Raw genomic sequence first — 22548 nt, forward strand, 5'->3', positions numbered from 1 at the left:
GCTCTAGAGCGCAGGCTCAGCAGTTGTGGCACGTGGGCTCAGTAGTTGTGGCTTGCGGGCTCTAGAGCGCAGGCTCAGTAGTTGTGGCATGTGGGCTCGGTAGTTGTGGCTTGCGGGCTCTAGAGCGCAGGCTCAGTAGTTGTGGCTCGTGGGCTCTAGAGTGCAGGCTCAGCAGTTGCGGCAGGCAGCTCAGTAGTTGTGGAGCACGGGCTTAGTTGCTCAGCGGCATGTGGGATCTTCCCAGACCAGGGCTCTAACCCGTGTCCCCCGCATTGGCAGACAGATTCTTACCACTGCGCCACCAGGGAAGCCCCCCAAATTTCCTATTTGAAAGAATGTAGTCCAACACACACACACGCTGCTGCGCTGGCTCACCAGTTGGGTAGGACCGTGTCCCCCTTCTCACGGAGGGGATGGCTGTTAACTCAGCTCTGGAGCGACAAGCGCGGCACCACGCCGAAGGCCAGAGCCCGCCGGGCTCCAGGCTCGGGGCGGGTGGTGACGGCATCGCCCCTGGGAGGCCGGGGAAGCCGCACATCACCCACTCGGACCACATCCCTCGCTCTACAGCCGAGGAAACTCCTCCGGCGGAGGGCGAGGCTCCGAAGCCCAGAGCGACACTGTAAGGCGCCCAAACATATTAGCGCCCTTCACGCCCCAGGCCGGCCCTCCTCCTCCTCACCGAGGCCGAGTCCCGCCGCTTGTCCAGCGCTTTCTCTCTCTCACGCCTCGGGACGCGAGGACGAAGAGCTACCGCGAGCCTGAGGTCAATGACCGCGCGCGGGGAACTCTGGGGCGGGCCGGCGGCGCGCGGGGGTGGAGCACGCACCATGGCGCTTCGCGTGGGCGGTCCTCTCGGGCGGCTCGGCCCGCGCAGGCGCATGCGCAGGCTCCGCGTCGCAGGACTCCCGGTCGTCGCGGGCCGCGCCCACTCGTCGCGGGTCAGAGGCCGCGGGGCGGGCGGTGGTGACGCGCGCGGAAGCGTCCTGTGCACCGTCGGTAGCCGGCTGGCAGCAGAGCTGCAGTGGCGGCCACTGCCGGGCGCCCCGACGGGAGGGGCTCCGGATCGCTGGGAGGCGGCCGAACCCCTGCGGCTCCGCCGCTGGCGGAGGCCCCATGAGTCGGGGGACGATGCTTCAGCCCGGAGCGTGGCCGGGGGAGAGCTGTGCCGAGAAGCCGGCGCGGGAGGCGGGGGCCGCGGCGCTGGAGGGCGAGAAAGCGGTGGCCGGGGGGCAGCCGCGAGCCGCGGTGCGGTGCCCGGCCGAGCAGTGAGTGCGGGTCGCGGGGCGGGGACGGCGGGGCGGCGTGGGGCCCCAGGCTCGGCACCCACGGGCGGGCGTGGAGTGGGGTGGGGTGGGCGGGGCAGGAGCCGGCGGAGGACCCTTCGCCCCCTTGCTTTTAAGTAAGGTCGTCGGTGAAGGCACTTTTGTATCCAGTGTGTCCGATGACAAAAGTTTTTCCGGAAGGCGCGTTTTAAAATTCTGGTTATCCAGTACCCTCCCCCGCTTTTTTGACATTTCCATAGCTCTAAAGCTAAAGAAATCTCCAGCAAGTTGGGAAACAGACTCCAGAAGTTATCTTATAACTCACTCCATTAGCGCTTCCCCCCAACCTGTCGCGGGAAGGGACTAAGGTTGTCGCTGTCACAACCCCAGGAAAGCTGAGCCACGCGACCTGTTTGTTCTTGGAAGGCAAGTCTGCGCTTGATGAGCGTCCGACCTGCTGGACAGACTTTGGACGGAGTCTGCCCCAATTCTTTTGCCCGTTAGCTGCTTAACTCGATGTCCCCAACCGCCTTGATTTTCAAATGCGAAAGGCAGTGCTGCTTACATCAATTCCTTATTGAACTGTAAAGGCGGCTGCGTACATCGGAAGAGTTTATAGTTTCTGCAGGGATTTGGGGGCAGGGGTGGAAGCAGAATATAAACTTGAAGGCTGAAACTTTTCTGCACTTTCAAGTTTTAGTCACATATAAATGCCTTTGGAATTCCAAAATTGACGAAAGTACTCAGGTAACCAGTTTGACAGAGATCTTAATTGGCCGGAAAGTGTGCTTTTTTTCCCCCCCATTTCCTAAAAAGGGGTCCTGGGGGAGCTGTTATTGCAGATAATGTATTATAATAATTCTCGCTTGCATGGCTCTTTATCGTGGGCTTTGACCTTCTCATTGAGCACCCAAGCCCCTTGGGATAGTGTTATCCACACTTAATGGGTTAAGATTTAGAACAGGAGGTCTCAAACTCCTGCCCCCAGGAGCTAGGCAGGTGTCCCATGGGTTCCTGGAGAGCTGAGTCCTATGGGGACAGGGTCCACTAGGTTCCAGCCTATAGAATATTCCAGATATTCTGACTTTTGTTTGAAATGTCCTGATTTTTATTTTATTTTTAAATTACATCCAGGTGTTTCACTTTATTTTTTAAAATTTTTTGTCCGTGCCACACGGCTTGCGGGATCTTAGTTCCCCCGCCAGAGATCGTAACCACTGGACTTCCAGGGAATTCCCCTGATTTTTAAATAGTAGCCTTTTATTTTATTTTTTAATTGAAACCACTGTGCACGCCCGTGTGTGTGCAGATGTGAGCCCATGTGAGCAGATGTGGCTGCAGTTTTGCTCCCTGGGTTTGAGCCCTACCTGAGACTCTGCAGCGGGTAAAGTTGGGGTGGGCATGGGGGTGGTCTTTGCCTCTGTCCTGTCCCAGCCCGTGCTGGTTCCTGCCTGCAGCTTCCAGGCTGACTGCTGCTACCTCACTTAGGCCCCGGTGGTCTGAGCTGTGCTCCCACCTAGCGGCCCTGGCCCTCAGATGCTGCTTCTCAGCCTCAGCTGTGTCGTGCCCTCCTGGGAGATGCAGAAACTTTGAAGTCCGAACTACGGTCCCCCAAATACACAGAGTTATTTGGCAAGCTTTTCTACTGGAGGTGGTTCCCGGAGTCTGAGCACCTGGGGAAATGGGTCATGGTGCAAAAGGAACACTCTTCTCTGGTGAAAAGGTTTTGTGGCACAGGTGCCTCTTCTCTCTACTGTCAGTAGAATTATGGGCGTGGAGCTGAAGGGAATGTAAACAACCCAGCCTAGGTTTGTCATTTTATCCATTAGGAAACTGAGTTGCAGATTTGATAGGTGCAGCTTGGCCAGGGAGGCACAGGGAGTAGGTTTCAGGGCCAGGTTCCCTGATGCCTGGGTGGGGGTGGGGCCCTCCCCCCATGTCTTTCTGGCTTCCTCAGCAAAACTAGGTAGAGGAACATGACATATAATCATGCAAACTTCACTTTTTTTTTTTTCTGGAATAGATGTTCCAATTTGCCGTTTATTTACTAGCTTAATTTCTTTTTCTTCCTATTTTTGTTGTCTCTGATGATCTCATTCTCTTTTAACTCTCATAAGAGAACAAGGGGGAGCCGGGAAAGGAGGTGAAGATAACTTCAAATATCAGCTTCTGAACATCATATCTTACGTTCTGGGCTTTCTTGTTTATTATATGGGCAGTGGGGCTACTTCTCATTGCACTCTGATATTTTCTTAAGGGCTAGAGAAACTGTACTGCAGCATATAAACATTGCCATTATATAGTTTGCAGTATAATGTGTGCACATCAGTTCTTACATGATGATATATGCAGCCTAATAGTTGAGTGTAGATATAAATAAATAGTGTAATGCCTGAACTAGGTCCTAAAATAGTTTTTGAATCTTGTGCTGTTCTGTCATTGGAGCCAAATCCCTTCTTCCCACCCAGAGAGTTAGGTTTGACCTGCACCGGAATTGAGTAAAATATTTGCATCTGGAAATATGAGACACCATAAAATGCAGATGTTTTGAGACACCCCGCAGAGTCATTTTAATTCATTCAGTGGATAGAAATTACGAATACAAATCACAGCCCAACTTTTGTAGCCATTATATTGTACATTCGGGCTGTGACTCTGAGAGGTGCAGTGAAGGGTAGGGGAAGGGATGGCTCATTTCCTACAGGCTGTACTGTAGGACACCAATTCCTTGTGACTAAGCTCACTGTGTTTTGCAAGGGAGAGAAATAGTGGGGAAGAAAGATGTAAAAATCACATGGATAAGCTACTTCCTAAATCTCTTTCCTTCCTTTCCTTTCTTTCCTTTTTTTCTTAGTTCACTTGAGAGCTGTGGTTGGCTGACATCCCTTGGACAAGCCCTAAGGATGGCTCACAAGATGATTCAGGGTCCCTTTTGAGGAAGTATTAGGTCAGACCAGATTCAGTTGACTTTTTTGGAAATTTCCTCACTCCTCCTATCAGCAGGTCTCCTATACTCCATCCCCTGCTCACCTGACCCATACAGTTGAAACTTATGCTGTGTCACTTCTTCCTCTTAGCTAAGCTAATACTACAGTCCTTGAGGACCAGGATGGTTCTGGGACATGGTTGGTGGCCAGGCTAGACATGCTTAGGGAATTGAGAAGTGAGACTACTCCATGGTCCTTCTCTGTCTGCCTGACGGTGGGACAGGGTTTGAATCTGGGGTCCACAGGCTGGCTGTGTGTAGGGGGGAGCATGGTGTGTCTGTGTACCCCTCTGAAGTGGAAGGCAAAATTATGCGTGTATTTATGTTTTTCTGGACTGAGGTTCTGAGGAAAGCTGTGGATTCTCAGAAGGGCTGTGAACAACAAACTGTGAAGCCATTGTCCTCGGGTGTTGCTAAATGTGCTATTGTGTGAATGTGTTTTCCCACCCACCTTAGCAGCCCCGGGGAGCGGGGGGGCTGTCTTTGATGGGGTAACAGCGACTCCCTCCTGCCCCTTCCCCCTCCTGGGTGTAGAACCTGCTTCAGAGCTGGGATGCCTCTGAGAAACCTCCTTGTTGAGGGTGTCTGGGCTGTCCCGAGCCAGCCCGAGCCAGTCATGGAAAGTCCACTTGCAGGTCGGAGGTGGAATTTCAGCCTGGGTGCCGGTACTTTCCTGCATTTGATGTGTTGTTCTCTCATCTCTACAACTGCTAAGAGGTGGAGAAAGGCTGGGTTGAGTGGTCTTTGCTTTTCCTGTGCCTGTGTGGGTTGGTGCGTGGTGTCACAGTGGTTGACACTTTCAGCAACACTGCCTGGGCCATTAGTCTTCTAGGACAGGCCAAGTTAAGCATGAACTGCCGCGTTCAAGTCCAGAGAGCTGAACAGAGTCATACTCAGTTTAGCGTTTTTAGATAACTAAGGGAAGCTTGGTGCAAATGATCCATACGGGGAGTGATTAAAGTGCTGTCTTGTTAGCTTTGCATATATGTTAGAATTCACTTTTTCATATCATGTGTTTACTTGTATCAGAAATTGAAAAATTGGCTTCACAGAAATGTCTTCTGCTTCACTGAGCCCTGTGTTTTTAGCTTATAGCTTTTGTTTTGGGGAGTAGTGTAATTTTGTCTACATGTAGTAAGCATTTTAAAATTAAGTTTTCAAACATTTATTGTTATCCAGGTCTTTGAAAAGAGCAAGAGGAAGGTTATAATTTAGTAGACAATGTCATGTAACCTACTCAATGGTGTATATTGCCTTAATATTGAGAGTAAAATAATTCATCTCTGAGAGAAAATGGGAGCTTGAAAATACTTTAAATTAACATTATGGTACTAAACTAATAATTTTCTAAGTAGGAATTATTAGCATTTTGGTTTTAAAATTTAACTCGACTGTGTACTTGAGTATGACTCACATGCCAGGGTCCCCAAGAAATCAAGTAACATTTAAGACTTTCACTTTTCTTTACTACTTCTCTAGTGATGGGCATGTCTTCTAGAAGGAAACTTTTTGCTGTGGCGATCATGTGAGCCTGTGGACTTCAGTGGCCTCTTTGTGCCAAATGGTGGACACTCCTCATCCCCACCCCAACTTGACACACACAAAAGATTGCCCAATTTCTGAAACTGGTCAGCATCAAGGATTTTATCTTATCATATAATATCCCCTTTCCTTGCATTGTTTCACTGTCTTCCCTTCCCATGACAAAAATTTAAACTTCTAGCTATTTCAGATTCCCAACTTTAAATATAATTTCTTTTTGTTGTTATTTTCAGCTTTAATATTTTGATACTTAAAAAAGTTAAAGCAGAAGTTTATTGAGTGAAGTATTTTCTTAAATAAAATTATTTTAATTTTTCTTGCTTTCACACATCTCTCTCACTTTCCAGTTGATGGTCCTTATATTGGATGAATATTTCATTTTGGCTGTTAAATGTCTTATTTTCTGATCATATTGATTGAGCTTTATTGCTTGAACTTCTAACTTATCTTCTCTCCAAGGAGATACAGTGGCTTTTAAAAGCCATATTATAGTTTCCCTGGTGGCCTTGGCAAGTTAGCAAATGTCCTTGGCCACATGTCCTTGGTGGCCATGGAAGTTGGCAAACATTTGTGCAGGGAATCTGAATGAAATCTAGTGTGGCTAAAGTAATTTGAATATACTCCGGGCCTCGCATTCCTCAATTTCTGCTTTACTTCTTTTGTATCTCTTGAGTCACTGCATTTCTATTACCAGTAATCTCCCTTTCTGCTCTGTCTTCCTTTTGCATTTAGTTCTCCTGTTGACCTCTTTGCATCCCTTTCCTGTTGGTCTGGTGGAATTTGTATTTGCGGCTGTGCAGAGAGATGCTTGTTTAGAGAACCTCCTCTGGGCACTGGTGTTGCCATTGCACTTTGGTTATTTTGTAGATTAGAAAGAGACAAGAGTGCAGGCGAATATGCCTGCCCGTAGCCACAGAATTCACTTGAAGTGCGAATAGATTCATAGTCTGTTAGAACTAAGAACTGGAAGAGGAACCATGTAGGTCATTTAGGTCTTGTCTGGTCTTCTTGTTTTGAAGATGAGAAAACTGAGGCCAAGATTAGGGAAGTGGCTTCCTCAAAGACATGCTTCTGATAATGATACTGTGAAAATGATTCACTTAAATGCCTGTTTTATAGGATCAGAATTTCTCTCCTATTTGATAAAGCTAGGAAGGAGGCCAAAAGATAACATTAAACTATTGAAAAAAGACCTTAACACATTTAGTCACTTTTTATTTTAAGCGTTTGATGTATAGTCCCTGCGAGTCTGGTTTCTGTTTGCTTTTAACCCTGGCACGGGCTCCATGGGTGACATCACACCTGTTACTTGAAATCTCACTGGGGTTAGAGCACATGGAAAGTACCTTTTCCCTAGTATGTCCCCTCAACCTCACAACGTTAAAAAAGACAGGCACACACGCTCCATCACCTTTACGTGGAGAGAAGAAAAGGAAAAAAGGAATAAGAAATGATCTTACCACTACTCTACACGAATGGATGTAGCGTGAAAATTCATAAGGCTAGCTAACGTTTTTGAGTGCTAAGTATTTATGTGTCTGTTTCACAGCAGTCTCTTGAGGTGAGCACTCTTACTGTCCTTTTTCCAGGTGGATACATTTAGGTGGTGAGAAGTGTGGTCACTTGAGTTGCACGGTTAGACGTATGGCTAGTGAGGAGTGGTTGAACCCTGGGTGACTCCAGCCATGGTGCCCCCAGCGAGGCCACCCACACGGCATGTGCCCTGAGGTGGTAGGTGGTAGGCCATTCGTGCCGGGGCATGGATGGAGCCAAGCACAGGTATGAAAGCACAGGCTAGGGTCGGTCAGGTGTTTGGACAGAAGTGTGGGTGTGTGTAGGGCAATCACAGAATACAAGCTAGAGTGGTGGGATGGGTCCAGATTTAGACTTCCTGGCTTATATGGGAGCCATTGAAGGGTTTCAGAGGGGTGGAGGGTATGTTAGTTCCCAGCTCAGTCTTTCTCTCTCAGCGACCCTTCTTCTGTCTCTTGCTCCCTCTCACTTGGTCCTCTTTCCTCCGGCTGGGCTAATGCACGAGGAGCTGGGGAGCTGCGGGAATCCAGGATGTGAGTACGTCTCTCGAGTCACTCACTTAGTTCCTTAGTAACTCCTCCTTCCTGTGTCCAATGTCCAGTGTGCATGGAGCCTCCTGTCTTGTGTGAGGAGTTGGGGTGTGCTGTCACGGGGAGGGAGTACTGGGAATTGGGGGTCTGATCTCTCCTGATGTGTACACTAGCCAGTTTCCTTGTGTTCAGCCCTGGGTGTCTCCTATACCCTCTGAAGCACTTGGCACCTCCAGTTCCTGAGCCTTGCTGGGGCCCTGCAGGGTGTACTGGTCTTCCCTTCCAGCAGATGCCCCTCCACTGGCTTCGAGGCTTCCCCTGTCCTCCGTCCCTTCCTACCCATTCTTCCACTTTTGGACGGTTTGGGCTTTCACATGTCTTGTGGTTTCAGCAAAGATAGAGTTGGCATTTCTCTTTCCCATGATTGTCACGTGGTGGTGTATCTTGAGGGGAAAAGGAGGCATCTTAAAACTCAGAAGTCCCGTTTTTCATCCTTGTCTGGCACCCAGTGGGGTTTTCTCCCTTTCCAGGACTTAGTAGGTTCTTGTTAGCTCACTGAAGGAGCCTAGAGACTCTTTTGGGAGCTGTTTTGCTAAGTCCCAGTGAAAGTATGCGGGGTGCCAGGGATGTGCTCGGCAGAAGGCGGGTGGCTGCTTGCGTGTGGGCCTCAGGGATCAGGAGGGGCCTGAGGGAGGTTTTGTAGCTTTGGGGACTTGTAAATCTCCTATCCTTGTTTTTAGAGTAGCTCTTGTAAAATTTGCTTGTGACATACTAAGGTTGGCACTCCTATATACTTTTATTAGCACCATCTCCAGCATGGCATGGCTTCACTGATAAGGTGCATGCTAAGATGCTTACATACGTGAGGCATTAAAGACGTTACATTTAAAATGGCCTCAGAGCCGTGCAACCAGTGGAGTGGTGTAAAATGCCTCATTTAAAGTAAAAAACTGAATTGGAATGCTAGAAACGTGAGTCTAAGATAAAAGACCCGTATTTTATCAGACTGTCATCGTGTAATGTGAAAAAGTTAAACTTTGCGTGTCATAAATGTTTTCAGCAGTTGCATGTTGTGATAAGAGGGAACATGTCAGTGCAACACATTTTTGAAATGTCTAACTTGGTATGATTTCAGCGAGGAGGACATGTATCGTGCGGCGGATGAAATAGAAAAGGAGAAAGAATTACTTATACATGAAAGAGGGTCATCAGGTATGTTTGGAATTGTTTTCTTTATAGAGTTCCTACTGTTTATAGTAGAAAATGCAGTTACATCGGTATATCCATTTCCATGAAATATTGAGATGTACTTCCTAGGAAACACGCGTATGCGTGTGGTCTTATCTGTATTGGATTATTCATTTTGCTGAGGTATGTTTGGGGAATACTGTTTCCTGAGGTTTTACAGTTTTAATACAAATACTTCCCCTGCGTTCTTTACATTCATATGGTTTTTGCACCCGTGAGGCTTTGTTTAATCTCTTGACACCACTCTCTCTCAGTTCTTGACTTTCTGCTATTCTTAGAGGGAGAGTTTGGGTTTGAAGGGCATTTTTCATTTCAAGTGGAAGGACTTACTGAGAAGCCGGCTCTCCGGGTCTTTGCGTGCAGAAGGCCGTGTGAAGTTGATGAACTGATAAGGAAGAACGGGCATGGGACTGAGAGCACTGATTCTCCCGTCATTTCGTGATTTTGTGTCCATGCTTCTGCTCAGTCGTGCCTGCTCTGCTCACCCCGCCAGGACCCGTGGACCCACGGCTGCTAGGGTGAGCCTCTGCTGGGGGCGCGGCCGGCGGGGCTGTGTGTGGAGAAGTGCCTGCTTCCTTCCCTGCTAGCCTCGTGCGGGAGCCCCGTGAAGATGCTCCGATGTGGGGGTATGCCACAGGTGATTCACAGGTGGCATTTTCTCATGCACCACGTGTGTGATGTGTGCTGGTTTCAGAACTAGCTCCTGTTTGTCGTATGGTTAGCCAAGCATTATACGTGTAATTAGGAACAAGAGATACAAAGTGGGGTCTTTGATGGTAATTTTTGAGTCTTCCTCACAAGGAGTTGGTGGAACTCTTCACTGTGGTAGCCGAGGGAGATGTTATTTGTCATGGTCTGGTCCCCCATAACCTTCAGAGGATGCTCGAATCCCCTGCTGCAGCTGCACACCGTTCACCTCGGATTCGGTCCTTAGCGGTCATGTTCCTGAGGAGAAGGTGCTTCTTCAGCCAGGGTGCATTCCTGCTGTGTGTGCGGGGGCCCCTTCCCCAGGGAGGGCCTGTGCAGGTGCTCTAGCTTTTCAGGGGGCCTTGTCCAGCTTTAGTCTGAGGTCAGAATGGATCCCTTTGTACCCTGAATCTCAGTCCTCCTGGGTTCATGGCCCTTCCCGCAGTAACATCCTGTGGAAGTGCCTCTGGTGGAAGCTCTGTCCATATAAAAATTTCTTTATTTTACTTTCTTTCTTGAATAACCCCAGATGAATATTTGTTTTTTCTAATTTTCTTGATGATCTTATTGCATTGTTTTCTGGTTTCTGTTGTAGTTGAAAGTACTGCAGTCAGTCCGATCCTTGGAAGTCTGTCTTTCTCTGTCTTCTCTTTGTCTTCGGTGTCCTACAGCTTCTCCTTGAGGTTTCTTAAGTATGGATTTGTTTTTTTTTTCTTTTGAACATTTTGCTTGGGATTTTTTTTTACTTTCTGAATCTGAGGATGGCTAGTTTTCATCAGTTCAGGAGAATTCTCAGCCACTATCTTTCTGAATGTTGCCTTTTTCCTATTCTCTCTACTTACTCCTTTCATAGCTCTAATGAGGTGTTTGCTAGCTTTCATTCAGTCATCCAGGTCCCTCTGTTACACACCCTTTCAAATATTTTCTGACTTTCAGCCTCTGTTGCATTCAGGACAGTTCTTTCGGAAATATTTTCTTTTTCTTTCTTTTTTGGAAAGGTTCTGTTTTCCCTCTGAATTTGCTTGGTCTTTTTTTGGTAGTGTATTGCTCTTTGCTCATGTTTTTATTCCTTCTTTTATTCCTTTAAGCATTTTGAACATACTCTTTCAGGCCTGATAATCCCATTATCTGAAAATCCTGGTCGGCCTAATTATGCCAGTTGCTATTTTTCCTTATTTCTTGTTTCTTCAGAGTTTGAATTCTAAGCTCAGCTTTTGTGTATCTGTGTAGAGTTTATGCAGCCTGTCTTGAGTGTGAGAGAATTTGGCCTTGTTTCTGCCAGGCACCCAGGGAGTCACCTGCCTTGGGCCGCGTTCGGTTAATTTCTGGGTTTGAGCTTCCAGGGTCTTGCAGCTAGTGTGAAGTCACACCCTGTCCCTGTGTGAGAGCCGGCCCATGGTTATGAATTCTCAGGGGAGGCTTCCTCTCTCCCCGAGTCAGAGCCCAGGCCAAGGCAGAGAGTTTTTTTATGCTCTCTCTTTGTTAGTGAAAAGGTTTTTTTCACCTAGTCCAGGGGTCAGCAAACTATAGCTCCCTGGCCAAATTTGACATGGCACCTGGTTTTGTAAATAAAGTTTTATTGGAACTTCTTGGTTTACACATCACCCATGGTGATTTTCATGCATAGTAAAGTTGAGTAGTTGTGAGAGAAAACCTTATACCCTCAAAGCCTACGTTACTTACTCTCTGGCCCACCAGAGAAAAAGTTTGCGATTCTTGCCCTAGCCTCTCAATTGAGAGTCCCAGCGTTCTGGAGGGGTTCAGTTTTAACTTCCCATCCTCTGAGAGTCTGAATCCTTGTCTTTGTCACCATATGGTGGTTAAGGAACAGACCTCTTGGTTATTTTGGCTTCTGGTTGCCACTCTGATTTTCAGCTTCCCACTTTGTGTTTTTTTGTGTTTTCTTGTGTTTGTCTTTGTGGGGATTTTTTGCCACTAGAAATGTTCTTTCCTGGGAACAGTAATCAGTCTGTGTTGGATGCAGTTAAACAAAGCAAGGAACTGTTGTATACTTAAACCGCTAGAGGTCAGGCACTGCCTGTCCTGTGTCTCCAGCTTCTAGCCTGGAGGACGGCATGCAGTGGCTGTTGGAGTCCTCCTCCCAAAGAAGGGCGGCAGGATGGGACTGAAAGTATAATTTTGATGCTAGCGCTTTGCGAGTACCCATTTTCCACCCTCACTGTGTCACGCGGACCTCTGATTCAGCACAGGGCTGTGGCTTCTGGCTTGGCCTCTGAGCCCGCTGAGCCTCCTGCCTTCTCCCCTCAGTCCTGAGGTGTGGCCTGCCTCCCTGACCAGGGGCCGGGTCCCGTCTTGGTGCACACAGGAAGAGGACTGCAAGTGAGGAGAGTGGCAAGGCTGGACCTTCTTCCCGGGAGGCCCTTCCTGAGCTGGAAGCATGCTCTGCCTTGTGGCAGAACGCGCCCCGATAAGTGTCCTCAGCTCTGGACATTTGTAGTTCCTCAAGCTTTGTGGGGAGGTGAGTAAGAAGGCGATAAAAGGGAAATCTTCCCTCCACTAAATAGACACTCAAACAGTGTTTATTGACGTCAAACAATGACTGGTTTGTATTTGAGGGTTGGCTCTGCAGCGGTGGTATTTGTGGTCTCCATGTATTATGCCCCAGGGGTCTGTTTTACCTTTAAGCCAGTCCTGACTTACGCCACAGATAAATGTATCTGTTATCTGTATATGTGTTATTTTCCCTTTTGTATAAAAGGTTTGTTTTCCTTGTGAAAGTATTTACCATGAGATTTTTTAAAACAGACGGTTCTTACATTTTGTGTTTGAAAAAAAAATTGGTTTACCTGAACTGCAAACAGGGATTAGGGGCTCCTGCTGGGCTCCTCCATCAGTCATCCCTCATCCGTCACACCCTGCGTGGTGAGTACCTGTGGTCCTTTCTTCTTCAGTAGTCTCTAAACACATTCAGGACAGAATCTGGGGCTTTAACGTCTTCATACCCCCCGTTCCTAGCTCAAAGCTGGGCACATACTAGACACGCAGTAAGTGTTTATTGAATTGAGCTGAATATAACATCTTTATTTTGTGTTCAACTTCCTCCTGAGTAGATATGTTGTAAGGTACTTCTGTGTGTATATCCTGATTTCTTTGCTAACATTTACTTCTTCAGTATTTTAAAAAGGAAGTCAAGAGATGCCTGGGAATTTACTTCTCTTTCTTCCTAGAACATCCACACAGACATACGCATGTGTGTGCATACGCGTATGCCACAAAATCAAATCTCAAACCTCATATGTTAAACAAGGAGAGTTTAAAGGCCATTTTTTTGCTATATCATTTGATCATAAGTTGTATTTTTTAATTTGGGGGGATGTGTTATTAGAGTCAGACAAGGTCTGTGGTTCAACTAATGTTGAGAGCTCCGTTAATTTCTGGCTGATTATCAACAGTTTATAGCCTTTTGGGATCAAGGCAGGATATAACTAAATAAAGACAATTAAATATACTTTTGTGATAGAGGGGTTATCTCTTTGTATAATGGATGTAAAAAACAAATTACAAATCATTAGATGTATCTTCTCAGAGCTTAGACTGCTGCGTATTTAATTTGAACATTATTCATGGGCACCTGGGTCCGTGTGGTTACAGGTGCTGAGGGCACAGCTGAGAAACAAAACAAAGCCCCTGCCCTCAGGGAGCTCATGTTTTGCCGTGTGTGTGTGTGTGGTGTGTGTGTGTGTCTGTGTGTCTGTGTAGGGGTGGGGAAGGCAGGGTGCAGAAAAAGAAATATGTCAGGTGTTGATCAGTGCCAATAAGAAAAACAAAACCATGTAAGGGGAATAGAGTGAAGGGGTGTGTGTGACCTTTTGATGTCGGGCGTCAGTGTCAGGAGGTGAGCAGAGACCTTCAGGGAGTGAGGAGCGGGTGCCACGTAGGCAGGGCAGGAACCGTCAGTGTGGGGAGTGGTGGGAGCTGAGGCCAGAAAGGCAGTGGGCGGCCAGGGCAGGAGGCCCTTGTAGGTAGTAAGGGAGTAGAATCGAGTGTGATGGGAGGCCTTGGAGCCCAGCAGTGGTGGGTAGCATCTGACTTAAGTTTTAAATGCACCCCTCTGGCTGCCGTGTGGAGAATGGTTGGTAGGGTATGGTGACAGGGAGGCCCACTGGGAGACCTCGGTGGTCATCTAGGAGCGAGGTGCTGGAGGTCTGGACCAGGTGGTAGGCAGTGGTGGAATTCTGGATTTTGGGGGACTGCAGTGAGCGAGAAAGGAAATCTCAGGTAAAGCAGTACCATTATTCTGATGTTGCTTTGTTTCATTGTTTCCCCCTCCCCCCCCCTTTTTTTTATTCTTTAACAGAACCCAGATTAAGTGTAGCTCCTGAAATGGATATCATGGACTATTGCAAAAAAGAATGGAGGGGAAATACGCAAAAAGCAACATGTATGAAAAAGGTATGATGCCTGGATGCACGCATTTTGAGTCTTTCCAATAGTCTATCATAAGTAATTATTTAATACGTCCTTTTGTATTTTTAGATGTTGGTTATGACAACTGCCACTGGACTATGTAATTATTGGTGTTCTAACGTTAGAGATGAGGAAACAGGCTCTAAAGATAAGGGACTTGTTTGGAGTCACAGTATTAACACAGGATCATAATCAGTTATTCAGTAACTTGATTTCTTTGGAAAACACATAAATGGCTCTGTGCTGTTCACGGTTGGGCCAGCCATTGGTTGTCCTCTTGGGGTCATTTGGGAACACTGCCCTTCTGGCCTGGTGAGGTAAAAGGCGCAGACGTCATACATCTGCTGTCCCCACTCAGGTTTCTTTCCATGTCCTCCAGTTCTAGGGGCCTGGACTCTCCTGTACCTTCTAAGCAGAGGGATCTGGAACTACTTCCTTTATTTAGGGCAGCGGTCCCCAACCTTTTTGGCACCAGGGACGGGTTTCGTGGAAGACAATTTTTCCACGGACTCGGGGAGGGGGATGGTTTCGGGATGATTCAAGCACATTGCATTTATTGTGCACTTTATTTCTATGATTATTACATCGTAACACATAATGACATAATTATACAACTCACCATAATGCTGACAGGAGGCGGAGCTCAGGTGGTAATGCAAGTGATGGGGAGCGGCTGTAAATACAGATGAAGCTTTGCTCGCTCGCCCGCCGCTCTCCTCCTGCTGTGCGGCCCGGTTCCTAACAGGCCACAGACCGGTACCGGTCCATGGCCCAGGGGTTGGGGACCCCTGATTTAGGGCATCCCAGGAGCTGTCCCCCTTTCAGTCCCATTGCATAGATTGGTGACCCTAAGGTAGTCCTTCCAAGGCTGTGGGACATCAGGGATTCCCATGACACGGTCCCACTGTGGCTATGATTGGGTTGGGTCATTGCTCGAGTCAGGCCCCTTGACCCACTCCCACTGCACAGCAGGTCGAGCAGCACACTCTACTGGTTCCCCCTCAAATGTATCCTGAATCCAGCGTTCCTTTGTAGATTGAAGTTGCTACTCCAGTTGACGCTTGAAAAACACAGGTTTGAGCTGCTTGGGCCCACTTCTTTGCAGATCTTTCCACTAAATATGGACTACAGCACTACATGCCGCATGGATGCAGAGGGCCGCCTGTAAAGTTACATGTGGGTTTTTGACAGAGTTGGGGGCCAGCGGTCCAACTGCACCCCACACGCGCACCCCGACACCCCGGGCTGTTCAAGGCGTGGCCATATCTGACATCCTCCGAGCTACGGAAATGGCAGTTTCACCGTAATGCTTCTACCACCTCTTGTAACTTATGGATTATACATACCCTTTACTTATTTTTCTCTTGGGATTATTTACGTTACAAGTTTGAATGCACTTCTGGCACGTTAGAGATACTGACTTGTCATGTTTGATAGAAATATCTTAAAAATTTTTTTTTGTTTGTTTAGAACTGTACTGTTTAGGATTTAAAATTGTTAAGTATTTGAATATATTTGTTCTTGTCCTCAGAGCTTCATTTTGTAGAAAATGTTGTGCCCCTTTCATCAGGCACCTCAGCTGCCCATGCCTGCCCTGAAATGGGCTGACCATACTCGAATGTCACTGCCACTTTTGAAGCTCTGAGAGCCGGTGTCAGCCCTGTTTCCCGCAAGTCTGGACTGTAGACTACTTGTGTCTCAGGGACTCGTTAGAGAGCTCGATCACGACATACCTGGGACTCTCAGTTCCTGCCAGAGCTTAAGAACGTTTAGATTTGTGTGGCCATCTGCTGAATATGCATATTGGCTACTCGTTGATTTTGTAAAAACCTCCAGCTCTGTATCAAAGTAGATAACCAGAGGCCAGGTATGTAAACTGTATTTTCTCATCTTCCCCAGAAATGCTTACACTGACTTGCAACGTTATTTTTTGATCCCAGTCTCTTTAAAGGATCTCTTCTAACAGTTGGCACCTTAAAGCCTGTAATTGAAGATGTTTACTAAGTTATCCAAGTGTTCCATATTTTGGAACTCATGCTGAAGTCATTCCTCTATGATTTCAGTTTGAGCTAAAGATATGACCCTATAGTTGGACCCTTCGGTGACCAAATAATCAAAGGCACATCAGTTAGAAAAGCATCCCATCGGGACCCGTGGCAGTCATTAGAGCATTTCTGGGGCTGATAACAGCTTGGATCTCAGTTATCTTTTAGTCCTTATTTATCTAATTGTTTTGTTTTGGATATTCTTTTACACACTTGGAAAGATACAGTTGCTATTGAACTAGCCATCGTGAGTATTCGGGATAACTAGGGGTTCACCATAGGGAAGAGGTGCATATTAGCAGGCATGAGTCTGCTTGACGGGCCCTTACATTGCAACGGTTGGGCCACTGAATAAAAATGCAACTCTCAAAACTTTATTATTGGAAAGACGTACTTTCATATCCACTTAGAACATCGTCCTGTGACTTGAACCTTGAAAACAACTAATAACAGGGTGCAGTGCCTGGACACAGGATGACTGTCTACGTGGTGCCCACCCCATGAGGGCGACACTTCTTCTTTTGTGTAAGTGTGGGTAGGAAGCAGGGTTTCGAGTGATTGTTGCGGAAGAGCAGGACTAGTGAAAGGTCTGCCCGGTCGGGGGCGAGTGAGGTGGGGAAGCCGCGAAGTCGATGCCGATGCCCAAGCAGTGTCCAGCGGAGGACTCAGTCATCTGGGTCCCTGGACCAGGTCACTGGGATTTGATGGTGTCCTTTTTGGGAGGCATGCTCAAAATGGTCCATTTGGATGGCTGTATTTGAGTTGACTGAGCATGTCACTGAGCATTTTCATTTCCTTGTTTCACTTCCAGGCTGAACAAGAATGACCCTTAAATCCACTTTTTGAAAAAGTCTAACAGAATTTATCCAGGCACCTCCTAGCATGTAGTTTTTTAATGTATTTCACGGAAATTTGGGATTTGGGGGTATTATTTTTAATATGGAGATACGAGCTGGGTACATCTCTCTTTTCTTTCCTGTCTCTTCATTAAAGAGTTTAGGGTCAATCTAAACACAGATTAAAGCCTTCAGAATGTTGGTTATTAATAAGTGAATGTTACAACGGTTGCTAAGGGGCATATAACTCCAACTTTGGGGGTGGCTAGTGTTTTAGTAATACTTGGTGTATTATTATATATGTTCTAGTATGTTGCGTCTGCTACATATGCTGATACTATGTACGATACTAACATTTGTTAATTTCCTTTGATTAATTAAAAAAAGAATTCAAATATCTTACATGAAAAACTCAGCCAGTCTTGTTTCCATTCTTCTAGTGATTGGGGGCACATTTTTTCCACAGGAATAAAATTCTCCCCACTCTCTGCAGTCAGTAATGACCATTTTGAATTCTCTGATGCTTTTGTCCAGGGCTACGAGGAGGTGTCTCAGAAATTCACCTCCATCAGGCGAGTCCGTGGAGATAATTACTGCGCGCTGAGGGCCACGCTCTTCCAGGCCATGAGCCAGCCGGCCGCGCTGCCCTCCTGGCTGCAGGACCCGGAGCTCACGCTGGTACGCTGCTGCTGCAGGTTTGAGTCTGCAATGTTTCCAGTCGCTTTTGTGAGGAAGACTTCCCCTTCTCTGCCCTGTGCCATGTGCTAGTACTGTCTGCGGTGTGACGTCAGTGTGTGGGTTTATTCAGTTTTGTGGGGCTGAGATGATTTTGCATAGCAAAGCGACCAGAAGTGATGGATATTTCCCCAGAAGAGGAGGGTGATAAAATATCTTCAGTGCTTCAGCTGAATTAGGGAGCAGGTGTTTAGGGTTTGTTCATAGCACTTAGGGCAGTTTGACTTCGGTGTTGGAGTCTCTACCAAGTGGGCTATATACTGTACTATCTGAGAACCTGCTGGGGTTTGAGGAGGCAGGTTCCTGTGATTCCAGCTCCCGTTCAAGGAAGCAGCACCCTCTGCAGAGTGTCAGGAGAACTGGCTTGGCAGGCGGCAGGGCAGCAACACTAGAAGAGAGATGGTTGCCTTCAGCCTGGGAGGTGAGGGTCGGGGGCTGTGTCCCATGCCGGGCCCTCTTCAAGGTTTTACACCTGCAGCCTGGTCGTGACACCCCAGGAAGTCACATTATCAGTGTGTCGTGTATCCGCGACACACGTCAGCTTGAGGTCATGATAGGTTGGATGGTAGACTATCCCAAAGGAGTTTGGTGGGCAGGCACGATTGAGCAGAACTCACAATATGACATTACTTGGAAGAAAATAGGAAATCTTGTGCCTGTATTAAAACAAAACCCCACGCCAAAACTCAAAGTGCTAGCTGTGGGAGATCTGCCTTACCAGCAACTTATGAGGGGGGAAGAGTCAGGATTTTAATGGATTGCAGGCCCAGTACGAGCCCACTGACGTGTGATGCCTGCAGTGATAAGGAAGCCCTGTCTTAAAAGGAACGCTTCTCAAACACAGGCAGTGACAGCCCTGTCTTGAACGGGGCTGGTCAGATCCCATCTTGAGGACCGAGTGCAGCTCTGTGCCTGTACCCTCAGTACAGGTGGGAGTGTGCCCGACATGGCTCATCTGCTTTGGGGAACAGTTGAAGGAGCTGGGGTATTTGCCTAGAATAAAGACTTTTAGAGGATACTCGTTGGCAGTTAAGCCAAGGAGAGGTCTGTTAGGTGGACGGGGTATCCCATACCCTCAAAGAGCAAAACCAGGATCAGTGGGTGGAGGATACCACCTGTCTCTCAGGTGATTATCTACTTTATAAACTGGTATAAAAGCACGTGTGTATAAACTATTTAAATGATACCTGTGAAAGATACTTTCTTCTAACCAAAGATACATCATCTTTTTTTTATATAAATTTATATTTATTTTATTTATTTATTTTTGGCGGCATCAGTTCTTCGTTGCTACGCGCAGGCTTTCTCTAGTTGCGGCGAGCGGGGGCTACTCTTCGCTGTGGTGCGTGGGCTTCTCATTGCGGTGGCTTCTCTTGTTGAGCACAGGCTCTAGGCGCATGGGCTTCAGTAGTTGTGGCTCACGGGCTCAGTAGGTGTGGTGCACGGGCTTAGTTGCTCTGCGGCACGTGGGATCTTCCCAGACCAGAGCTTGAACCCGTGTCCCCTGCATTGGCAGGCGGATTCTTAACCACTGCGCCACCAGGGAAGTCCCAAAGATATGTCATCTTAAGCAGATTTCTCAGTATTAGCTTGTGGTTTTTTTTGAGAAAGGAGCAAAAGAAATTGATACACGAGGCTATTTTTAGCTTTGCAAATTAGACATATATTAGTACTGAACTATTTCAGAATTGTTGGTCAGTCAAAAGCATGCCTGTGGACATGAGACACTGCCTGGGAAGCAGACGTGGGTGATCTCACTGTATTTTGCTTTAACTTTTGTTTGACAACCATAGCTTTATTTATTGACTGTGACATAAAATCCTCCTCACTTTTAGGCTGTTTTCCTTTGAGCCTTTTACTTTAAGGGGCTGCGTAGATTTATGGACTTAATTGATGTAATGAATTTGAATTTTTAACTTTCCAAGGAACTCTGGTGCAAGTAGTGTTCTACATAATTAAACATACAAAATACGCTCCATGAAAGTAAAGCATAATTTTTATTTTACTAACAGGATACATTTGGGTAAGGTTATCTGCCAAATTAAAAATAGTCTAGGTAGGTTGTGCTTGGTTTCCGATCGGTATGAGAGCACGTTGCGTGTATGAGCAATGGGGGCTTTAAGGTGGTTTTCCTGACTTCATTTGAGTCATGCGGAAATTCTCAAGTACTCTTTCTAATTTCTTCCCTTTTCTGTATGTATCAGTCAACAAGTAGAGTTTTTCTCTTGGGAGCATAATTAGTTGGTCACAGTGGTATTATTTTTGTCGCCTAACCTTTCTCGAATGCCAAGAGGCCCACGTCAGAGAGAAAAAGCACATCATACCTGTCCGTGAGTTTAGTATGAAAGTTTATTAAACTTTTCTTGCTCTTATCCAACTAGAAGACTTGTCCCCGTGTTGACTTTTCAGCACCCAGCAGATTCCCTTGATGTGAGCACTTTCCTGACAGGGTCTGTTTTGCTGTGTGTCTTGGGCGGGTGACAGATGCACCACACGCTTCTCATTTGAAGTGCCAGTGCAGGAAGGGCTACACAGACTTGGTAGTCGCACTTGACCAGACTGGTTTTTAACCGCCTCCCAGGTGTCTCAGACAGCCTCCTGTGGATGGCATTCCATCCCTGTTCTCATTCTGGCCCTTCCGCCTGGTCTCCTGTCGGAAGGTCCACACTGACAAGGGTCTCGATGAGTGAGCGAGAGGGCGGTGCAGCGTGACTGGATGAAGTCGGGGTGGAACCAAGTACGAATACGGACGGGTGGTGAGGCCTACAGAAGCCGGCGGCGCACCGTGGTGGTGGGGTACCCGGACCGCCTCACCCCGCAAGTGGGGTCTCTCCGTTACCAGAGACTACTTGTGAACTGTAATAAGGAGACGTCTTAATATTTGTTAACGCTCGTGATTAAGACAAGCAGATCAGGTGATACTTAACTCTGTTCTACAGAACAAGGAGGTCTTACAGGAGTTTTGGTATGAAAGTCTCTGTGCCCATTTCCTACCCATCTTCCTACTAAATCAGAATAACTTGTATCCTGTCATGTTAATTAAGCCATGCTTGCTGTTACAAGTTGGTATAAATTATGGGGTTTAAAATGGGGTAGGCTCGCTGTTATAAACACAGTAACTATCTGGCAAATAAGTCTGTCTCAGTTTCCCCTGATCCTTGACCTTTCTGAATTGCCAAGGGCGTCTTCTGACCACTACCCTGCATCCAGTGACAGTCATATGTCCTGGTGTCCACGGGGCTTTTAGAAGTCCTTGGAGCACTGACCACTTCTGGGGACATAGAAAGGCTGCTCTCAGCAGGCAGGTTGGAGGGAACCTAGTTTCAGCATTATTAGGGTCTCCTGAACTTCCCAGGCTCTGTAGTAACCCACCTCTTCAGCACTGGGCATCAGGCAGGTCCTGGGACACCTGAGTTTGTATGCGAGTCTGTAGACTCAGAACCAGCCCCGGCCCAGCCTGCAGGCTGCATGCTCTGCTAAACATCCCTTGACCTCAGCTTGCATTCTGTCAAGAATTCGGTGAGCCCAGAGAAGCTACACACCCTGTAGCTGGCTGTATCTGCTTCCATTTACATTTGGAGAGATGGTCTTTGTAGCGTTTTGCCATTTTCCCTCTCTCCTAGAACATGCTTGGTTTCAGGAGATTCAAGGGAAATAGGAGCGCTAGACCGAGACCCTCCCCTTAACGTGAGCTCAGTGGAGGAGGGCCCAGGCCGTTCGTCCTGTGCTGCTCAGCTCCTCTGGCCTTGCTCGTTCATGGACCGTCTGACAGTTCGGCCGCCCCTCATCTCCTGTCGTCATGTCTTGGCTCCCTGTCTGTCGTTCCTGCTTCTGTCCAGATCCTAGTCTCTGTGTTTGACTGCAGTTGGGTGATCTGACTGTGACCCTGACCCTGACCTTGGACGTGGGTTGGTCTGGCTGTTCTTAAACTTGGGCAGCAGCCGGGTCCCCAAGAGGTGGTATCCTTCGGGGCAGGGGTCTTTTGGTTCCATGGTTTTAGAATGTCTCTGAGTGGGTGGGACCTGTGACAGTGTTTGCTTGCTTAGGGTGGGATAGACTGTATATCAGAACTCATGAGACAGTTTGGGGATGCCACATTTTTGTTACTTGCTATCCCTTTAACCATGGTGCTGATTTCGAGAATTATGGACATTTGCTAGAGAAAACAGGCTGTTTTTATATTTCAGTCACAAATGAAATTATACCTAAGCTAATTGCCTGCTTTATTAAGTATTTCCCATCATTGTTTCTTGTTTTTAATTTTGTTTCTTCTTTACGTCTCTCTTACCCTAACAGAAGTCCAGTCTCTGTGTGTGTAGTGTAAAAGAATGGCTGTGTGTGTGTGTTGTATGTGTCATGACCCCCTGAAAGCATTTAAAGCTATACTCATTTTTTTCATCTGAGTAAAGAATTTCAGCTCCATTATTCTTTCCTCATAGTTTCTTTTCACACCTCAGTTTTGGGCTTTCTCCAGGATCTCCACAGCTCCCAGCATATACAGCCCTTGATAATTATTCCAGCAATACTTTGGCCCATGCATGGAAGGAATGAGGAAATGGACTTCTATTTGGGTTTTGCTCTGTGTAGTTAGATCTTTGGGGTCTCTTGAGTAATTGAGTATCGTGCCTGCTTTTTAGGTACATGCACAATGTCACGTGATGCTCATGTTTTCTGGGCTTCCTTCCACCCCGTTTCCCAGCTCACATCTGCGTA

General features: G+C 47.2%; 1 protein-coding gene across 1 annotated transcript in view; it reads left to right on the plus strand.

The window, feature by feature from the left end:
- The first annotated feature begins 921 nt into the window (after window positions 1–921).
- Window positions 922–22548, plus strand: part of OTULIN (OTU deubiquitinase with linear linkage specificity) — a 31227-nt gene continuing 9600 nt past the window's right edge. The window contains exons 1-4 of the mRNA XM_061187659.1: window positions 922–1268; window positions 8992–9068; window positions 14110–14204; window positions 17635–17778. Coding sequence (XP_061043642.1) covers window positions 1117–1268; window positions 8992–9068; window positions 14110–14204; window positions 17635–17778 — 468 coding nt within the window. The 5' untranslated portion in view covers window positions 922–1116. The remainder of the gene's footprint in view (window positions 1269–8991; window positions 9069–14109; window positions 14205–17634; window positions 17779–22548) is intronic.

The sequence above is a fragment of the Eubalaena glacialis genome, chromosome 4, assembly GCF_028564815.1.
Source record: "Eubalaena glacialis isolate mEubGla1 chromosome 4, mEubGla1.1.hap2.+ XY, whole genome shotgun sequence".
Taxonomy (NCBI): domain Eukaryota; kingdom Metazoa; phylum Chordata; class Mammalia; order Artiodactyla; family Balaenidae; genus Eubalaena; species Eubalaena glacialis.